General features: G+C 42.6%; 1 protein-coding gene across 1 annotated transcript; it reads left to right on the forward strand.

Annotated features, from left to right (window-relative positions):
- The first annotated feature begins 511 nt into the window (after positions 1 to 511).
- LOC133377917 (uncharacterized) lies at positions 512 to 17,549 on the forward strand. The gene is made up of 8 exons (XM_061612715.1): positions 512 to 590; positions 2,066 to 2,175; positions 3,405 to 3,455; positions 4,575 to 4,718; positions 6,046 to 6,117; positions 7,436 to 7,529; positions 14,925 to 14,995; positions 16,117 to 17,549. The coding sequence occupies exons 1-8, from the start codon at positions 517 to 519 to the stop codon at positions 17,547 to 17,549; spliced, it is 2,049 nt and encodes a 682-aa protein (XP_061468699.1). The 5' UTR covers positions 512 to 516.
- Positions 17,550 to 22,432: the final 4,883 nt, after the last annotated feature.

Consider the following 22,432-nt stretch of genomic DNA (forward strand, 5'->3'; position numbering starts at 1 on the left):
GATCAGTTGGGGTCTGGTGAGTGGATAAGCCTTGCCTTTGAGAGGGAGAATTGGACTAAAGGGCCTCTTGCACCCCTCCATTTTTACACAGTTCTAAAAGAAAGCAGAGACACGTCTGTGTGTGCTCTGCTTCTACACTAAATATGGGATGAAACTGAAAATAAGTGGATTCTTCAAATGGAGAAACAATCTGGTGAAATTAGCTCAACAGTCACCCAGTTATACCACCTAGGAGACCATCCCCTAGTCCATTCTCTCCCAGTGGGGGGGATCTTGTTGACTGGCTGGATTTTGTGGTGATGTCATTCTATTTCATGTCCCTCTGCAGGGCCTGTTGCCCACAGCACCCACCTCCTGCTGTGCTGTAAGGAGCAGTGCAGCCAAGAGTGCGGCCATGGTCAGCCCTAGAAGCAGCTCAAGTTGTGTGGACGCCTTCAGTGCTTCCAGAGACATTGTTCCCCTTGCAGCTGCTTTCCCTCCACTTCTCTGCTACTGGTTTCTGCACAGGACAAGCGAATGGATGCCGTGCCGGACTATTATAAGCTTTTAGAGATTCCCCGGGATGCCTCCGACAGTGATATTAAAAAGGCGTAAGTCTTTCTTTTGAATTCTCAACATTCTTCTCTTTTGAGACTTTTTTTCTGTGGCCACAACCCAAGCAGGAAAAAGGATTTCTGATGCCAGTTCAAATAGTATATCATACCATATTAACACATCATGACATCATATTTTCTATTGTTATTATTTATAATTAATACATAAAGGATATTAACTTCCTGGTGATCCGATTGTGCTTATGAACAAGATTCCAAAAGTGGTATCTTGTTAGATAACTCTACATTTTTTAGTTCTTTAAACCCAGTTCAGCCTTCACCCTTTCAGACAAAATCCATGGAACTGAATAGGATGCTGTCTTTAAAAATTAGTACTTGCAAAAAATGAATAGGAGGAGCATTAGTTCCAGATGCTTCACCTATTTGTTGGACCCAGTATCCCACTGCAATGCTCAAATAGGATCAGAAAAATATTGTCAACAGGATTCTTTGCTTGAAATCAAGTCTGCTCATAACCAAATCTGAAAGTGAGGCAAACAGTAAAAGGCTATAAATGTTATCCTCTGGAAGGTTCAGTATGTGACTATGATTTCTAGGGGAACAGCTCTCCTAAGCATAAACTCCCAGTAAATCACAACAGCTACAGAAAATTAAGGAGTATGGGAATACTAATAATTACAAACTGTTACAATCCAGTGTTTCAGAATCCAGCATGGTTATTCATTTTAGTTTCAAAATATATCATTCAAGAGCAGGGCTGGTACCAGATTCAAGGAGGGCCTTGACATGGGGCCAATGCTGTCCCCCCACCTCCAAAACACCCCCCTCAAATAAGGGCAGCCACAAGCTTTCTCTGCTTCTTTGGCAATGGCATCATACATTGCCCTCCACCAAGCCCCCAGAGATGTTTCAGCAGTGGACAGACCATGGTGCTTTTGAATGGGAAGTAAACTCAGCTCCTATCCATAGTGACCACCTACTACAGCCTTTCCCGACTTTGGGTTCCCCATATGTTGTTGAACTGCAACTCCCATCAGCCTCAGCCAGTATAGCCAATGGTCAGGAATGGGAATTGTAGTCCAGCAACATCTGGAGACCCAAAGGTTGGGAAAGGCTGACCTACTATCTATAAATTTCCTAGATCTACAGACTGGGGCATTCCAGATTGGGTAACGTAAGATGGTGATCAGGGTCTGCGGCACAGGGCATGGCACCAAAGTAGTAACTGTGGCTGAGAAAGTAAATAGCAATGGCAGCTGCCACCAGAAGCAGGGATGGGCCTGCTTGGGAGGGTTGTTTAGGGATGCCCCCCCACATCTGGTGCTGACCTTGCCTGGGCATCTGGTTGGTCCCTCTAAGAACAGAAATCAGGACTATATAGGTGTATCATCTGATCCAGCAGGTCTCTTATTATATTCTCAACTGGGATATGTATTGAAGCTGGTTTATTGTTGCATCGTGTGCTGTGGAGCTCAAACACTGCGTTCACTTTCTCTCCTGGGTCTCTGCAGGTACAGGAAGAAAGCCTTGCAGTGGCACCCGGATAAAAACCCAGATAGGAAAAAATATGCTGAGCAGAAATTCAAAGAAGTTACAGAAGCTTATGAAGTGCTGTCCGACAGTAAGATACCAAGTTCATCTTTCTGGCATCCCTCCTTCTCCCTCTTATTTCCTTAGGAATCCTGAGAGTTTATGTCTCCCTGGACTTTGGGATGCTGAATTTCACAGTGCCTGACAGCAGAAGTCAAAGAGTGTGGGGTTGTGATGGCTATCTCTCTGGAATCTTCCCTTTGCTTTTCTATTGCAATTCTTGAGATGGGAGGTGATAACAATATATTGACCTGGGAAGGGTGAGGAGGAGAGGCCTTTTGGCCGACAATGGAAACTATTACCTGACAGGGCCAGTGTCACGGATTGACATCCCAAGCATCTGCTAAGGCCCGCACCCTAGCAAAGGAGGGGCACTGCCAACCTTTGGAGTCCCTTAATCCTACTCCTAGCTGTATTCCTTGCTATCACTGCCTGCTCACCCACCCAATCCAAGGCCCCAGCTGCACTTGACATTTAAAGCAGTGTCATATCCAGAGCTTGGAAAAGTTACTTTTTTGAACTACAACTCCCATCAGCCCAATGCAGTGGCCATGCTGGCTGGGGCTGATGGGAGTTGTAGTTCAAAAAAGTAACTTTTCCAAGCTCTGATATCACTTTAAACAGGTATGGCTTCCCCCCAAAGAATTCAAGGGTATGGACAGTTATTAGGAGACCCCTATTCCCTTCGCAGAACTACACTTCCCAGAGTGGTTTAACAATCAATCCCTCTTCCCAGGGAACTCTGGGAACAGTACTGTTCCCATGATTCTTTGGGGGAATGGGGCCTATGTGAGTGAGCAGTGATGGGAGAAAGAGAAAGAGCAGCAGCCTCTGCATGCCTTGTTCCCTTCATCTGGCACAGTGGGCAGAGACAGACAGAACAAGCTTAACAATGATGAGAAAGAGATGGGACTACTTGGAGCCCCCCAAAACCCGGAATCTACACTGTTCCCTGGAGGACTTAGGCTTCATAATCTATAATGCAGAACTAGAGTATAGCTGTTGTGTAGAGTTTTGGGGGTGTAAAAAAATGAGGTGACAGTACTCATACTTTGATAAAAGTGCCGTGGGTGGCAGCACAAAATGTTTGCCATGGGAAGCAAAAAAAAAAAGAGGTGGCGGTACTCTGCACCAGTGAGTACCATCATAAACAAGGCTTGCTGTTAGAGTGGTGCAAAGGTTACCATTTTACTTGTGAACAGGGCAACTGAGCTTTCTTTCTTTCTTTCTTTCTTTTCTTTCTTTCTTTCTTTCTTTCAGAGTCCAAGCGTGAACGTTATGACAGCTATGAGGGTGGACTCACAGCAGCAGGTGAGAAAGACCTCTCGTTACTAATTCACACACCTTGCAAGGGCCATGAGCCTAATGTACAGGCTAAATCTGTGTGGCATCTGATTTTGAACTCGGACCTAGAGCCCACAGGAAACCCCAGCTCTGTTCTCCCATGGCAGCTAAGCTAGTTCTGGAGAGGTACCCAGAGGACACAGAACAAATCTTTACTAGACTCTTGTAATATATATTTGCTTTGTGTGTGAGTGTGTGTGAACAAATCTGTCAGTTTTTCCATTCTTAAGTTCAGTTCTCCACATTTCTACATCAGTTTGCAAATTTGTATTTTTTGTAAAAAAAAAAATCCTCAGGGAAATTCATCACCGTTTTAGTGTAAATTTATCCTAATATACACATTTTTGTGTGCATTGTTTTACACATTTTTACAATTTTTTACAAATTGTTTTACACATTTTTATAAATTCCTTATATAGTCCCTAATGTAACGATTTTTAATGTTATTTTTAGAAATATATGCATTTTTATGCGTATTTTTCCGTAATATCTCAATTTTCTACACAATATTTGGTTGGAGAACTGCCTCACAAAATTTGGACAGGTGCACATTTTGAGGGATGGCTGTGTTTCCGTTTGCATATTGTTTTGGAAAGTGCAGATTAGGTATGCTTGCCTTAAAATCTAAACTGAACCAAATTTCTTCCCCATCCTTACTATGTGTGTATAATTTATTTATTCAATTTATATCCTGCCCTTTCTCCCAGAAGGAGCCCAATAAATCCAATGAAATATATTGAATCTGAAATGAACACTAGGCTGACTTTTAAAATACTATTTGGGAGATAAAGAGAGAAGAGACTGGTTCAGAATTTATTATCACCCTAAGCTGATCTCAGTCATCATGATCTCAGGCAGCCTTTGCCAACTTGGTGCCCTCCAGATATTTTGTACTACATACAATTCCCATCTGCCCAAGCCAGCACAATTGAGGTCACTGTGGCTGTATCGGGGAGGGGGGGTTCCATGAGTGTTTCACAAAGGAATACCAATCATTTTTTTTCATCCTGGCTACACAGTCCTGTTTCAGGAAGTGAAGGGAATGGAAAAGGGGTTCCCTCAATTTCCTTTGTAAAAATCCTGCAGTGGGAGCATCCCTGGAATTTAATTATATGTTTGCAAAACGCATTTCTTCTCCAGCAGTTCCTGAGGGAGAAGACTTGAAATTCACCTTCCGCAGTCCCTGGGAAGTTTTCCGAGAGATGTTTGGCAGCTCAGACTCTTACTCTGGTAAGCTTAATTCTTATGAGAGAGTTCCTTACATATTTAAGATTTAGTATGAACTATCACTAGACGCTAAAATGATGAAACTGAGGTTATCATACTTTGGACACATAATGAGAAGGCATGATTCACTAGAAAAGACAATGATGCTGGGAAAAACAGAAGGGAGCAGAAAAAGAGGAAGACCAAATAAGAGATGGATTGATTCCATTAAGGAAGCCACAGACCTGAACTTACAAGATCTGAACAGGGTGGTTTATAACAGATGCTATTGGAGGCCACTGATTCATAGGGTTGCCATGAGTCGTAGTCGACTTGAAGGCACATCACACACACACACGTGTTACCGCAGGGTTGTTATTTTGAGATAATGGGCCACAATCCCCAGGAATAAAGAATTACAGGATCCTTTGGCCTCACTCCCATGAACCTTTATCTTTGGTATAACTCTTTATAAAACTGTGAACTCCATCCACTAGAGTTTGCGACCCTGCTATATTTCCCATTAACAGGAGATCCACTCATCCACTGGCGTTTTACCACTTCCAGGTGCTCAGGCTGAAAATGGACTATAATTTGGTGGAAAATAAGACTTCAAAAAACAACCAAACTTCTTTGGTAGATTCTGTTGTCATGAACAGTCATTTATTTTGGAAACCAAAACAAGAGAGTCATTATTATTGTTACTGTCACTTTGTTGTTATTTAGTAGTAGTAGTAGCAGCAGCAGCAGCAGCAGCAATTATTGTTATTTAAGCAGTAGTAGTAATAATACTATTTCATGTCTATTGTTTATTTATTTATATTATTTAATAGTAGACATAATAATAATAATTTAGTAGTACCAGCAACAATGTAATATCATTGGTTGTAGTCAGTGTAGCACTAAGCAGATCCTTCCATCAGTACAAGGATTTCTCTTTGCACAACAAAACAATCTCTCCCTCTCCTCTTCCCCTTATGCTAACTAGCACATCTTTTCAGTTGAATACTGTCCCATACCTTTGAAGTCTGAGCATCCTCCACTGTAACTCTCAAATCTGACAACATCCATGTAGCTGGTTACAAATGTGGGTTTTCAAACAGCTAAAAAGGCTCTTATAGAGGAATTTGAGAGAGCAGTAGATAATAAAGGAGAGATTATTCCAGATACAGAGAACTGTGGAATTGGCTGCTGCTGGTGGCGGTGGCAGAGGGTTTAATAAAGGAGAAAAAAGACTCTGGGATTTAAGTGACTTGGATTTGCACAAAAAATGCAAATTTTCTTGAAAATGAAGAAAGTAGCTTGTTGTTGCTAGAAGCTGAACTTGATCCACTCTCTTCTGCTTTTTCAGCTAAAAAGGAGGAAGATGCTCCATGGTACTTAAGAGGCCCCTTATTTTCCATCTCCATTTCTGAAGACTCAGGTAGGATGTGACCGGCCTTCTTTATAGAGATTGTTATTCTTTCTGTCTGCTCTTGAGCACTGCGCTGTGTTCTTTTGTCTTCTGATTTGTTTGCTCTCAGCTTTTCTTCTCCTGTTTGGGAGCTGTTATGACTCAGTCCTTTTCCTCTGTCCCTCTCCTTGCGGGGCTGAGCTTAGTTTCTCTTGAAGGTAGTCTGGCTCTGTTTTCTTCAGTCCACCCTGAACCTTTGCAGACCACCCCTCTTCTTGCTGCTGCTGCTTCTGCTAGCCGGTGTGACACAGTGGACAGAATGCTGGATTTAAATCAGGGAGGAGATCTGTGTTCATATTTCTGCTTAGCTGTACCTTGCACTAGTCTTTCAATCACAGATGACTCCAAGGTGGGGTAGCAGGTTTTTCCCCTCCCCAATATTTTCCACTCATCTAGTTTTCAGCCACTGTGTATTAAGATCCTATATAGCATTGATTAAAAGTTTAGAGAGCCTCCGGTGGTTAAAGAAGCCTTGTTCTCATTTTCCAGGGCTGGTCTTGCCATTAGAGAGAGTGAGACAGCTGCCTCAGGGCAGAGAGTGGACAGAACTATGTGCCATGTGCCCTGCTCTGCACCCTCTTTATGAGCCTGCTGCCCTCAGGTGGCAGTACTCTGCTGCATCACCTGGACAAGGTGGAAGATTCTGCCCCATCACCAGGTGCCAGTCTAGCCACCTTTTGCACATGGAAGGTGTAAGAACTCTGCTTCACTCACACAGCATTGGATAACACCCCTTTATATTTAATGTGTGTAGAAAAATCTTTGCTCTCCTCATATTGGTCTTTGCCACTCTTTCACTCTTCTGATTTTTCTAGAGCTGTCCCTGCTCTCTGGCTAGCCTACCTCATAGAGTTCTTGTGAGGATACATTGGTATAACCCCAGTGTATGCTACACTGAGCTTCTTTGGGTAAGGTCAAGGAATTATACAGATTAGATAAATATTGCCAGCTAAATGATGAGAATCACACAAAAAATGTTTTTGGGGCAAAGGGAGTATTTTCAATCAACTCTAATTTTGATGACTAAGAGTGCTGTATGAAATACTTCCAAACCTCCAGGCTAGACATTCACAAGTCTGACATGGGGTGGCTTAGGGCCACTTGTAGTCCACAAGGCTGACTGTCTTGCCATAGTAAATGGGGCAGAGAGGGCTGTCCTGAAGGAAAAATATAACCATCGTTCGGAGGATACTACCTGACAGCATGCCAGCAGCATGGTGAGGATCTCAGCTGCACACTAGTATCGCTCAAGAATTCCCAGCAGTGAATTTGTCATCTTCTTTTGCAGGTGTTTCGATAACATTTGGACCCAAAAGATCACTATGTTTCTTCTCCCTTGATCCCAAAGTCTTCAATTTAAGAAACATCATAACCAGAAAAAGGTTAGGAATTATACCTCAGCTGTCCCAAACTTCAAATCAGCCACATCATAATGCAGTGATGGTGGAATGGGATGGCCTAGCTGCTGGACAACAGGTCTAAGCAGTGGGTCTGATCCCAAATTTCTGAGTGAACTTCCAAACTGGGCCAGTGTTTCAAGACAAAGGTGCATGTGCATAACAAACTCAAGTTATTTCCAGTATTACTCTGCCAGCAGAGAACTCCCAGTGAACCCACAAGAAAGCCTAGAAAGCCAAAACAACCCTTTCTCCCAGCATCTGGTACCTAGGGCTTATCTACATGGGAGCATACCTTCACACTAAAGACACTGCTTTTACCATCGTAATAGATTTGCAAGGTCCACACTTGGTAGCTTCAAATCCGCTGTTTTCCATTTACACTAGTAGGCATTCCTCTGGTGTCACTGTTTCCTTGTGGCCCCGCCCTCTAATTTTACATGTTTACTCTCTCCGGTTCAAGGCTGAAGCTGGGAGAGCGCATTGGTATGAAATTGACAAGAAAAAATGAAACTGACTAGACCCCCCTCCATTGTCCCAGCCTGTGAGTGAAAGACAGACGGCGGGAGGGGGAGTGAGTGAAAAGGCAAAGTATGCAGCGGCTGCAGCTTTTGCAGGTGGCAGAGAGAGGGGGAACAGGCAATAGGGCATTAAAAGAGAGCCCGCCCACTAAAAAGAATTTAAGCAAAGCACCTACAAGGAGGAGTGCGGCACAGCTGAGTCGGTTGTTCCTTTCCTTTTCGCATTATAATTGGATTTGGTTAATATGGATTTAAAGGGGAAAACTGTGTGATAGCTTCTGCTTGCCTGCAATGTCATGTGAACCATGTGAAAGGGGATGCAAGTAGCAACAGACGCACACTAAATCGCCATGTGGATGAGCCCCTAGAGTTCAGGAGTTATGCAAAACCAAAGCCAAGAGTTACCCAGATGCATAGCCTTTTATGGAACAAATCTGAAGAACAAGACTAAATGTAGTGGAGATACATGGCTGCCACACACCTGCATCACCAATATGTCTCTCTCCCCTCCCCAGCCCAACATCCTGTAAAATATGACATTTGATGAGATGTCATCTCATCACACACTTTCGGCTTGTCCACATTTGAGCATTATTTAGGTGTTAATCCACATTTTCCCCATTTGAATTAGCCCGTAGTAAGTCCACACCTGCATGTATTTGAGTTTTTCTATGAGGAGCAACTCTGGTCTTTCCCGTTCATACCAGTAGGCGTTTCCCTTTTGTGTCTGACCTGCCTTCTAATTTGTTTATTTTACTATGCTGATTAAGTACCGACAGGGCATGCCCACAGATAGCTTTCCCATCCAAGAAGTGTGCAAAAGCACACAGTCGGGCAATTGAAAATTTGCTTGTGCAGTTATCCGGTTTTGTGCAAATCTGAGGGATCAAAGGAATATATATGTATATAAAGCTAATCTCCTGATGCCCCCTTACTAGCAAGCTGGAAAAGAAAAGATTATAAATTCTCAGCACACACGTTTCAGATTGCTGCCCACTATATCTGGTGTAGAAATTTTTAATATGGGTTGCTTATGCAGTTTTCTGGTTAATAGTTACAAGCGCAGCCGGAAAAGAAATGAAAGCATAGAGGAAGTAGTGGTTGTGGAAAGGGGAGTAGCAGAAAGTGACAACTGACTGATCCACCCATCCCAAAATATGGAAACAAATCAAACACACAGTAAACTCCAGTGTGGACAAGCCCAGAGTTTCCCTGTTCCCACTCCACTTCATTTGCTGCTGGCAGAGTATGTGAAAACTGAGCATGATGGAGTCATGTGATCACTCATCTGCTACTAGACCGTAACAGGAAGACATGAGCTCTAACTTCACATACTATTTTAGTTTAGCCTCATATTCAAAGCGGAAGCTATGTTCATTTAGAAGCAGTCAAAAAATTAAAGCTGCAATCCTAAATACATTTCCCATAAATAAGTACCACTGCAAGTACATGAGGCTGATTTCTAAATCAACGTCTATCTCTGGAGTGGGTATGGTGGGTATATTTGATGGCAGCTGGAAGGAAATAAGATAGGTCACTCACATCAGCAAAAGAGGAAAAGATCATGCTAACAAAATTGAACCAGCAGCGGCCTCTAATTGATTATATAACTGGTAGCAGAAGATGGAGAAGTTCACATTTCTGCGAAAACAAGGCCAGGAGCAGACTGGGGTACAGAAAATGAACTGGTCGTATCAAAAATCAAAGTAAAGCTAAAGAAGAACAACAAAGCAATCATACTGCCAAAATACAATTTAAATAACACCCCAGAAGAATATAAAGATCAAATTAGGAACAGATTTGAGGCTTTAAACTTAGTTGACAGAGAACCAGAAGAACTATGGACTAAAGTCAGAGACGTTATCAGGGAAGAATGCAAAATGACAATACCTCTAGTTAAAAAGACCTCAATGGATGACTGAAGAAACTCTTAAATTGGTTAAAGAAAGAAGGAAAGCAAAAGTAAAAGGAGATAGAAACACTGTCAGAACCCTAAATGCAATAATACAGTGACTAGTACATAGGGACAGAGAGAAATATTACAATAGTTATTGTATAGAAATAGAAGAGGATAATAAAAAAAGGTAGAACAAGAACCCTGCTCCAAAAGATTAAAGAAATGAAAGGGAAATTTAAACCAAGAGTAGGGATGTTGAATAATCAACAAGGGAACACACTGACTGACCAAGATGAAATAAAAGAAAGATGGAAGCAATACACTGAAGAACTCTATAAAAGAGATGCAAGGATGACATTCATTCACAGAAGAACCATATGATGAAGAACCAGAAATGTTAGAATGTGAGGTGAAAGCTGCTCTTAAAATACTTGGAAGAAACAAATCACCAGGAACAGATGGCATACCAATAGAGTTGCTACAAGTTACTGAGACTGAATCTATCCAAATTTTAACAAACATTTGTCAACAAATATGGAAAACTAAACAATGGCCCACAGACTGGAAATCTTCAATATATATCCCAATTCCAAAGAAAGGGGATCCCAGGGAATGCAGTAATTATCGAACTATTGCCTTAATATCCAATGCAAGTAAGGTAATGCTCAAGATTCTACAACAAAGCTCTTACTATCTATGGAGCGAAAAATGCTAGATGTCCAAAGCTGGATTTAGAAAAGGAAGATGTACCAGAGATCATATCACAAACATATGTTGGATAATGGAACAGACCAAGGATTTTCAGAAGAAAATCACCCTGTGCTTTATAGATTACAGCAAAGCCTTTGATTGTGTAGATCATGAAAAATGATGGGATGCTTTAAAAGAAATGGGGGCACCACAGCATGTGATTGCCCTGATGCACAACCTATACTCTGGACAAGAGGCTACTGTAAGGACAGAATATGGAGAAACTGATTGGTTTCCCATTGGAAAGGGTGTGAGACGGGTGTATTTTATCACCCTAATTGTTTAATCTATATGCAGAACATATACGAAAAGCAGGATTGGACCAAGATGAAGAAGATGTGAAAACTGGAGGGAGGAATATAAATAATTTAAGATATGCAGATGATACCATACTACTAGCAGAAACCAGTAATGATTTGAAACAAATGCTGATGAAAGTTAAAGAGAAAAGCACAAAAGCAGGACTACAGCTGAATGTCAAGAAGACTAAAGTAATGACAACAGAAGATTTATGTAACTTTAAAGTTGACAATAAGGTCATTGAATTTGTCAGGGATTATCAATACCTTGGCACAGTCATTAACTAAAATGAAGACAATAGTCAAGAAATCAGAAGAAGGCTAGGACTGGGGAGGGCAGCTATGAGAGAACTAGAAAAGGTCCTCAAATGCAAAACTGTATCACTGAACGCTAAAGTCAGGATTATCCAGACCATGGCTTGTGCAGCTGGGGCAAGCTGAGCAGGCCCTAGCCAGCTGGGGAGGACTAGCCTCAGAGAGAGGCAATGGTAAACCCCCTCTGAATGCCGCTTACCATGAAAGCCCTATTCATAGGGTAGCCATAAGTCGGGATCAACTTGAAGGTAGTCCATTTCCATTTTGGAAGCATACAGGTAGCCAGTACAATTGGAACAGGATAGGTGTTATATATGCTCGATTCACCTTGAACCCATCAACAATCGGGCAGCTGCATTCTTCACTAATTGAAACTAATTGAAAGGCAGCCCTACGTAAAGCGCATTGCAATAATCCAACCATGAGGTTAACCAGGTTATCCCTGACCAGATAGGGTCACAGTTGGGCCACCAGCCTAAGTTGATGGAAGGCACTCCGTGCCACTGAGGCCACCTGTGCCTCAAGTGACAGCAGTGGATCCAGGAGAACCCCCAAACTATGAACCCGTTCCTTGAGGAGGAATGTGACGCTATCTAGAGCAAACTGCACACCGCTCAGCCAGTCAGAGGATCCACCCATCAATAACATCTCAGTCTTGTCTGGATTAAGCTTCAGTTTATTGGCCCTCATCCAGTCCATTATCGCAACCAAGCACTGATTCACACATTTACTGCCTCACCTGCAGAAGATGAAAAGGAGAAAGAGAGCTGTGTGTCATCAGCATACTGATGACAACGCACTCCAAAACTCCATATGACCCCATTTAGTGGTTTTATGTAGATGTTAAACAACATGGGATAGAACTGACCCCTGCATGACCCCATACTTTAGAACCCATAGAGCCAAGCAATGATCCCCAAGAACCACTCTGGAGCCAGCCATCCAAGTAAGATCGGAACCACTGCAATGCAGTGCCCCCAATACCCAACTCGAACAGTCCCCCCAGAAGGATACCATGGTCAATTATATCAAAAGCTGCTGAAAGATCAAGGTGGATCAACAGAGTCACACTCCAGTTGTCACAGTGTCTCTCTCCTGGCACAGTTAAGCTAAATGGTTATTAAGCTAAACTCTCGTTTTCATCAAGACGAGATTCTAGGTGCTTCCAGACTGTTAGTATTTTATGGGACAGATTCAAGCACATACTGGGAAATTTAATTTTGTGCACTTGTGCTGGATTAAAGTGCACTGTTGCCCTAGCACAACAAATCCACTTTAAAAAAGAAGGGCACTTTTAGACTGTCACTATTTGGGGGCAAATTCAGGTTGCACAACTATAATTTAAAATTGCTTTCTTTTGGAAAACGCACTTCCCCCAAAGATGTGAAAGAGACAGGAAAATGCATTGGAAAGTGTGTGATAACATTTGCTTTGACACAATGTCATCTAACCTTCCCACAAACAAATAAATGAATGCTCATTAATTAGTCAATATCATCTAATCTCCCTGCAAACAAAGGAGGATGAATGCTCAATAAAAAGGTCATATGGAAGCACCCAAAACTGACTTTTTCCAATTAGGGAAGTGACAGGGAAATGTAGTTAAAAGTGTGGGATGAGCAAATGGCTAATGGGAAGATGTACAAATACCCCAAAAGCAGGGCCGGCACCAGACCGCAGCAGGCCCAGGTTATTATGATGCTCCCCAACACACACACCCAAAGCAGCCGCAGCCCCACCTAAGTTGCTGTGTTAGTGTGCTAATGCACACACACCCAGAGCTTGGAAAAGTTACTTTTTTGAACTACAACTCCCATCAGCCCTAGGCAACATGGCTACTGGATTAGGCTGATGGGAGCTGTAGTTCAAAAAAGTAACTTTTCCAAGCTCTGTGATCACCCAAGATGGCAGTGAGGCGATGGTAGGCATGCACAAGCTAGCATGCTGATGCAATGATGTGGGAGGTGGGGCTGCTGGGCCTATTTAAGCCTGTGCTGGCTGCTTCAGGGGGGGTGTTGCCTGGAAGGGTGGGCTCCCGCTCTGCGATTGGTGGCAACATTGGCCTGGCCGCAAACCATGCCCTGGGACCTGATGCTGCTGCTGATTGTGGAATGGGAGGCCCACCCTCCCAGCCGCAGCCTAAGAAGGGACCCTTTGGGGCTGCAGGGGGGCCCTCTGGGCTGCAGGGGCCCTCAGGCCCATACCTAACCTGGCTGCCAGCTGACGCTGGGCCTGCCCACAAGCAAATCAAGATGAATGCAGGATGAATGCTTGTTGTATAACCACCCCACAAACCAGTTCGAACAAATGCTCAATAAAGACCAGATATAATCTACCCTTTGTATAAACTTTGTGCAAGCAAATCAGGATGAATGCTCAATAAACAGGTCATCTGGAGGAATCACCTCATTAGGATCCCATCCTCCAAGACAAAGCATGATAACCACAAAGCACTTCAAACTATGAATCTGTCGATTTCAATTTCTCTGTTTCTTGTTTTTCTGATCTTGTTTAGTTTTCCATATTTCTACATCATTTACAATTAAAAAAAAAAAAACCCTCATGAAAATCCAGCATTTCAGTGTGAATTTCTCCTAATATACACATTTTTATGGAATTGTCTCTAGTATAATGCATTTGTGTGAATTTGGAAGAATGTCTGTGGTGCAGTTCGTGTACTGTTTCAGAAAGTGCACATTAAGGAGCTTCAGACAACCTGCCTTCCTGCAAGAAAAGAGACCCTTCTCTCATCAATTCTGAGCCAAAGCAGGGTGCCTCCATCCTCATGGCAACTGCCTTCCTGGCTGTTTCTAGGCAGCAGAGCACTCAAAAGGGCCTCTTTCTGGTCAGATGCTCTCATTGAAGAGTATACAGTGCTAAAGGCAAAACAACAGCTTTCACATACCAGCATGAGTCCCTGTTAGGGCTGATGGCCCTAATGGCTCCCAAAAAGCTTTAATAAATAGACCCCAAAGTCCCCTCTCAGCTCCTTCTGGTAGAAGCTCCCTTAAGAAGACTCCTAGGCCAGACAAGACAGGAAAGAGCCATGCCCAGATGGCAAACACAGTGGTTGTTTCCAAATAGCCTGCTTACTGCGCATTCATCCTGATTAGCTTGCACAAAATTTACAGGGAGGTTACACAATGCTAGCTGTTTATTGAGCATTTCTTCTGATTTGTTTGCAGGGAGGTAATACAGCGTTGTGTCAAGCAATTGTTGTCCCACACTTTCTAGTGCATTTCTCCATCATTTTCCTTACTGTAAAAAGTCCTGATTTTTTGTTTTGCAAGAGCACCAAACTCACTATAATTTGCTGGTATATGATCAAATCCTACCAGCAGAATTGCAACAGTCTGGAAGCGGCCATAGTCTCTCTTTCTCCCCCCCCCCCGGTAACATCACAACCATTTTCTTTTTGACGAGGAAAGAGTTTCTCAAGGAGACCTTGGAACTTTTCTAGATGTGTCCTCTAAAAAAGATGCTGGGATATTCTGAAAACAAAGATTCAAGATATGTGGGAGATGAGAAAAGGATGTCCATGATGACAATAACTTTTCTTTGTTTTTTGTTGGGTAACCCCAATCTGTTGATTTTCTAGGTCTGCAGAGAAGGATTCTGAGCGAGTAGAAGCTAAGGATGATAGAGAGCTAAAATCTGCTGAGGCTTCAGGTAAGGAGCAATGATTTAGGGCTGTAGCACGGTTCATGGAATTTGGAATATTTACAAAGCAATATGTTGTTCGAAAACATGAATTTCTATCAGAGGTACAAAAGATAGTATCAGGGCTGAGTCCTTTTTATCTAAGACACAGGTTACACTTTTGTATTCTGTGTCAATGGTTTCCCAAGTTTTTTCCTCCAAGGACTACTTGACAATTGCTGAGGGTCTTGGAAGACGACTTAATGATTTTTCAGCCTGCTGTAGCAATAGTAGCACATTGTCCTAGGTGCTGTATAATTTTAATTGTATCTGACTGCTTCTTTTATTTCTTATATGTTGTATTTTATCATATAACAGTTTACATTCAATGGAATTAAAATTGTAACACAATGAAATACAATATAAGAAATAAAAGAAGCAATAAAAATACAATTAAAAATCAATATGTACTGAATTTGGGGGCCCTAGTTTGGGCTGGAGGTGTTCCTGTGATAAGAGAAAAAGGAGTAATAAAAGCCCCAGCCAGTAGGGTTGGAAGGATCTGTCACTTTTGGTTCTCTCAATTTCTCATTTTTCCAGTCTTTTTTGTTTTTTAAATCCTCATGACAATTCATCAGCATTTTGGTATTAATTTCTCCTAATAAATACATTTTTGTGTGCAGTTTTGACTAACGTACACATTTTTGCAAATAATATTTCCTAATAGAATGCATTTCTTTGTGTTATTTTCATTAATATATTTAAGCACGAATATATGCATTTTTGTAAACACTGGTTTGAGAACTGCATCACAAAATTTGGATAAGTGCAAATTTCAAAGGATGGCAGAGTTTCAGTTCTCATATTGTTTCAGAAAGTGCAAAGTTGATAGATTCACCTTTAAATGTGAACTGAATTGAATTTCACCCCTACCAGTCTGTATCAATGGTCATCAATGGTCAGGGATGATGGAAGTTGTAGTCCAACAACATCTGGATGGCCACAGCATAGCCACCCCTGCTCTAGATGGAAATTTGTACCTCACCTGTGGTGATCTTTCTATTGGGGAAATTATTAGAAGTGCTGATCCTTGATTTGGGACATTAATTGTTGTTGTTTTTTAAAATAATCATTTTGTTTTTGTGGTAAAGGTGAAAATGAAAGCAATAACATAGAAGCAGTAGACAGTGAAATACAAGCAGAGTATGAGTCGGTCCCAGAATACAAGGAGCATGGTGAATGTGGGCTGGAGCCAGAGTGTGAAACACCAGATGAAGATGAGACTCTTGAGGGATATGAGTCCTATGACAGGTGGAATAACCCATGTGGGGGATACGAAGTGGTGAAGGATGAGGTGCCTTTGGCCTATCCTTCATCTTCCATGTACGAACCACAATATGCATGCACCTCCTCCTACACTGACTATGAGGTGCCTTCCCGGTGCACATCTCCTGTATCGCGGGCAAGGAAAAATGGGACGCATTGTAAATATATGACCTCTCCTGCATATGAGTCACAAAGTGCATATGAGTCTTCTGCCTTATATGAGCCACAATATAGCTGCGAATACTGTCCTGTTTATGAGTCACAATATGATGATGAAGTCTCTCCATCCGAGTCACCGTATATATATGAAACCTCAGAGCCAAAATCTCAGTACAGGTATGATGACTCTCCTGTGTATGAGTGGCAGTATGGTTATGAGACCTCTCCAGCATACGAAATGCACTATGTGTGCAAGGATTCCCCCACATATGAATCTCCGTATGAATACGAGTCCTCTCCTGTGTATGAGTGGCCCATGCAGCAGAATGAGTCGCAGCCCAAAGATGCCTCAACTCCTGCATTTGAGTTCCCAGCTAGCTGGAACAAACTGCAGAAGGAATGCAAATCACATGCTGGATGCAGTGAACCACATGAAAAACTGGATCCATCTTCTGGAGATACTGATGATGTTCAAGGACCAAAGGAGTTACCTCCTGGCTATAGGCCAACTATTGGAAGCAAGGTGTCCCTGGGTCACAATGAAGCAACACCTAGCTGCCTCAGGGTGACAACTGGAAATACACCGTTAGCTGTGCCTCCTGATGAGCAGGGCAGTGGCCAGCAGGGTCAGGGACCAAATGGAGCCAGGAAGCAATCACTGGACAACTCAGATGGGTTCCTGGGTGGCATGAGGAAATTCCTGGATGGAACAAAGAAGCTTTTGTGTAGAGGGAATCAGCTTTTGAAAGAGCCAGTTCCAGAAGGAGCCAAGTGGACAAGTGGTGCAAGCCAACTCCCAAACATAAACAGCCCACCTCAGAGGGGGGTAGTAAGGCAGCTGCACAGTGGAGGAAGCCCTCTCCTGCATGGACACAATATGTTTTTAGATCATCCCAGCTGGCCCAGAGGGGAAAGGAATCCATGTGTAGGCAGAGCAATCCATCCACATCTCCCAAGAGGAGCCTACTGGACAGGAGAGGGAATGACACCTCATCTCCCAGATATTTCCAGCAGGCTCCTGAGAAGAACAAATAGGATCCCTGGCAGGGGGCATTTCTCTCCCTTGCCCTCCCATTCCAGCTGCTCCTATAACTCCTAGACCAAGGAGAATCTTACAAATCCTGGAGAGCTGGAAAGATGCATAATAAAGGGTGGAAGTGAAAATTTTCCAGGCTGTGTTCTGCTGTAATTTTATTAAAAAGCCAAGAACATAGAAGCTACTAGAGACAGGTCCACAAGGTCCTGGAAGCTTGGCTGCAAGGTAATTGAAATAGCAAAGAAGGTAAGGGAATGACTGTTATACCAATAGGTGGTACTGTGTTCCAGATTCTGTGACCACAAATCCCAAATGTTGTGGTTTGAAAAACATGTATAAATTGACCACATCTGCAGTTTGCTGGGCACTTCTTTAGCATGGCTTGCTGACCATTAAAGGCCATTTCTGTTTCAAAATTAGAAGCATTTTGTTCTATTTACTGTCAGAGATTGAAAACGAAGGTTCTGGATACATGGATAAGTATGGGGGTGGATGGAGGAGGTGGAGTATATCTGTAATGATTGGCAGTTCTACTGTGGGATGAAAGCCACTAATGTATCCTCTGGATGCCCTTATCTACCCTCTGATTTTCAACACTGCAGCAAAACAGTTTCTAACACTGTAGCAAAAGGTAAACGCTAAAGAGTGTTTTTGTAACCATGAGGACTAGGAACTTGGGTAGTGAATGTGATCTAGTCAAAGTTAAGCACTTTACAACCTGAGCCAATCCATGTTTACTTAGCTGTAAATCCTATTGAGGTCAGTGAGATTTACTTCCAAGTAAGTGTGCATAGGACTGCAAGCTTAAAGTACCATTCGTTTTAATGGGAGAAAATTAAGCACATCATTAACTCTCCCATTGATATCAATGGGTCTTAAAAGTGCTAAACTTTGGTTGGATTTGCAGTTCTCAAGATTCAGAACCAGCTGATGTATTATATCCTGTGTTCTGTAGCATGAACACAACCATGGAGGATCCTATGTTACTGGTTGGGCATACTGCAAGGTGGTTGGGATTTTCCGAGTTTTCTATGACCTGCTGCTTAAAAAGAAGCAGAGATGTTATTAAGGCTGAGGGCCAGTTCTGTCTTTACTACTTAATGATCTTCATAGAGCATCATACCAGATGAAAGTGGAATAGTATAAAGGCTCACTTCTTTGGACAGTTGGTTTTTTCTCAGTACAATTCTGATTGACTGTCTAGTAAAGATTACTCTCTGCAGATCAGGAAAAGGGGATGTAGTAAGTTAGAGCCTGCGTAGCTGGTTAGAGCCCTCGAGATCTTGCTGGATTGTAATGTTCATCATTACAATGGTCAGAGATTATGGGAGTTGCAAACAGCTACTGATCAGGAACTAGACAAGGAAAATGTTGTTGTTGTTATATGCCTTCAAGTCAGTTACGACTTATGGCGACCCTATGAATCTTTTTGGATCTATTCATAGGGTTTTCATGGTAAGAGGTATTCAGAGGTGGTTTACCGTTGCCTTCCTCTAAGGAAAATGTACTGAGAGATAAAACAATTTCAGGAAAATCAGAAAACGATTTGTCCAAAGAAGAGAGCCTGTCGGAATGAAGGATACTTTTGATTCAGTTCACATTTAAAGCCAAATCTATCAAATGTGCACTTTCTGAAAAGACTTTATTTATTTATTTATTGGATTTATATCCAGCCCTTCCTCCTAGTAGGAGGATTAAAACACAACCATCCTTCAAAATCTGCACTTACCCGAATTTTGCGATGCAGTTCTCCAACCAATGTTTATAAAAATGCCTATTTTAGGGGAAAGTGTGCATAAAAATGAATAGTGGAAATAACATACAAAATGCATTATATTAGGAGAAATTGCTTGCAAAAATATGTACATTTGTCAAAACTACATACACACGTGTTTAATTTGGAGAACTTTGTACTAAAATGCTGAAGAAACTTCATGAAGATTTTATCTTATTTTATTTTACTGCAAATTGCTGCAGAAATGTGGACAACTGAATATAAGATTAGAAAAATGAGAAACTGAAAGAAGCAAAACTGACAGAATGTTCCATCCCTACAAGCCTGTAAATTATCCTACTTTCGTCCAATATGATGCTGTATGAGTTGGAGACTCTATGAGGGAGGAAAGGTGGACTGAAGGGAAGGACACCCATTTTCTTAGGAATTCTGCATCTTACATAAGCTGTTTCCAGAAGTCTATTGTTAACAAAAAGTAGGCCCCAAAGACTGTCAGCATACCTCAAACTGGAAGAAAATGCCTCAACAGGCATTCTTGTTGTTAAGAGTGCATCCCCCAAAACAGGCTTAGGCTGTGATCCTATGTACACTTACATGGAAGTAAGCCCCATTAAACACAGACTTCTGCATAAACACTCATAAAATTGCACTGTTGGTGATACAATGGGAAGAAATTAACATTCATCTATGGTCTGGTCTACACATGCAGCAGACTGAGATAGGAATGAAGGAGTAGAGTTCTGAAGTGGTAGAATAGATTGCACTGCTTTAACTGAAGGTGGGTAAAGAATAAGAAGCTTCCTGAAAGAAGAGAATGAAGACAGCAGGAAGCAAACAAAACTAGAACCTTATTCATATAATAATTTTTTGTTTTTATTTTTACATGCAGAATGTTGTGTCTTTTAAAAAAAACAAACATGGGGTATGTGACGCCCTTCCCTGGCTCTCCCTGTCAGGTTCCTACCTGCGCGTGGCTACTGCCTGTCACTAGGCACCACCAGGGACTCCACCAGTCCGGACTGTCCTTTTTTGTTTCTCTCCCCGCTCTAGCACAGATCTCAACAGATCCCCCTGCTAGGCAACCACCAGTCACGTCCTAATACTAGTATTCCCAGAGACTCTGAATACTGGTATTGTTATTCTCTTCACCGCTGCCACCATTTGTTACAGTTTCCCTTCAGCCTTGGTCATTACCTTACCCTCCCTTCTGGTCTGTGAAACCCCAGCCAAGGATCAGGCCTTTGGTAAACCAAATTAAGTATTTATTAAAGATAACAAAGCTAACAAGATTAACAAGTTTTCTTCTTAAGGCACATAAGCATATGGTTTTACTCAATACTAATCCGAACTCCACCCCCCTCCTTCTCCACTCTCTCCTGGTAAACCACTCTCTCAAACCCACCAAACAGCCCACTCTTTCTCTTCTCCCCCCAGATTCCACTCTCACTCTTCCTTTTATACGTTCAGCCATTTTAAACACTCAGCCAATCATCTAGCATTCTACTGCCCATTCACTCCCCCTCCTCTTTCACTCCACTTACCATGTATCTTCTAAACAACCAACACTTACCATATATACATTAATATAGGAACATCACAGGGTACCATTCAAAAATGGCGTCTCGCCTGCAGTCTGAGGTGGTTATGACCACTTTCCCACCTCAGATCTGCCACAAGATTCTGTTGTAGATGTTGAGCAGACTTAATGTTGTAAACTTTGTGCTTTGTTTCTGTGGAATACTTTAGCTTCTCTCTCAGTTGTCCTAGATAGTATTCTGTCCCCCGCCTCCATTATTATCCTTCATGTATTTCTTGCTTGATATACCATGCATTAACTTGCAGGCACTTTATGACATAAGGCAGGGATGGAGAACCTCTGGTCTGTGGGCCAAATTTGGCCTGACAGGCCTCCCTGCTAGACCATAGAGCTGTTTTGGGGAAGCTATGGTCACCCGCCCTATGCCTGACATCATACATAATGTGGGGCACGTAAGAATGGGACTTCAAAGGAACAATTGGGAGCTTAAAATAGTGTTGTGAGTTGGGGTTGGAATGGATGATCCCTGTGGGTCCCCTTCCAGCCTCTGATTTGGAGACTTGTGCCTGGGGGGAAAGAAACTCGCTCTGCTGGTCAGATGAGCTTCTTTTGTTAAACAAATAGAGTGGCCTGGTGGCCACTATCAAGTGTCCAGCAACTGGTGAATGGGCCAGGAAGATCCTTTTGCTATTGAAACTCTTCAGAAGAAGCCCCACCCCCCTGGAGCCTAGGAGAGGCTTGTGCTTTTAGTTCTCTCTGAAGAATTGCTGGGAACTGGAGGCAGGCAGAGAGACTGGCTCTCTGCACCATGGCATTTGGGGTGCCTCCTGTAACACTGATGGGAAAGCTGGATATTGGACTGCTGATGCCTTGAACCCCTCCATCCTAAGCTCAGGTTGGAATGTGTGTAAATAAATAAACCATATTTCATAAAGACACCATAGTCTCCACTGACCTTCTTCCCAAAGGAAACCAAACCCTGGATGAGCGCAGGGACCCCGGAAATCTCACAGCTCAGAGATTGGGGAGGCAAGCAACAATAGGGTCCTGATTGCTCCAGCTGATGGGCGGTAGGAGCATGTCTTGCTCGGGGGGGGGGAAGAGCAGTTTCCCTTCAATGGAAATGGTTTGTCCCTCCCAGTGCTGCTCTTTGAAGCCACACCACGCAGCTCCCCTTCACCTCCAGCATAGTCTTTGAAAGGACTTGGGAATCCTCCCCAATGCTTCTCCTTTGCACCTCTGACATCACAGCAGCACAGGAGAAGCATGGGGAAGATTGCAAAGCTCTTTCCCATGTTCCCCCTTTCAATTTCTGATGCAGGAATTTTGATAGGTGGGCAGGCAACCCACTGGTCAATCATGTGGCATAATAATAACATCATGTGACTGACAGGAGGGTTGCCTTGCCCACCTGTGAAAGTTGGCCTGTAGGGTGGGGCCAGATAAAGAACTAGTCCCCAGAGCCTAACAGGTTCCTCACCCCTTATGTAAGAGGTACAGGACTAAGGTAAACACTGCAATGGGGCTTACTTCTGAGTGGGTCTGTATAGGCATGAGTGAATCTGTCAGTTTTAGTTACTCAGTTTCTAATTTCCCACTCTTAAATTCAGCTCTTCACATTCCCACTTCAGTTTGTAATTTTTTTTAAAGAAATCTTCATTGAAAGTTTATCAG

The sequence above is a fragment of the Rhineura floridana genome, chromosome 2, assembly GCF_030035675.1.
Source record: "Rhineura floridana isolate rRhiFlo1 chromosome 2, rRhiFlo1.hap2, whole genome shotgun sequence".
NCBI classification, from domain to species: Eukaryota; Metazoa; Chordata; class Lepidosauria; order Squamata; family Rhineuridae; genus Rhineura; species Rhineura floridana.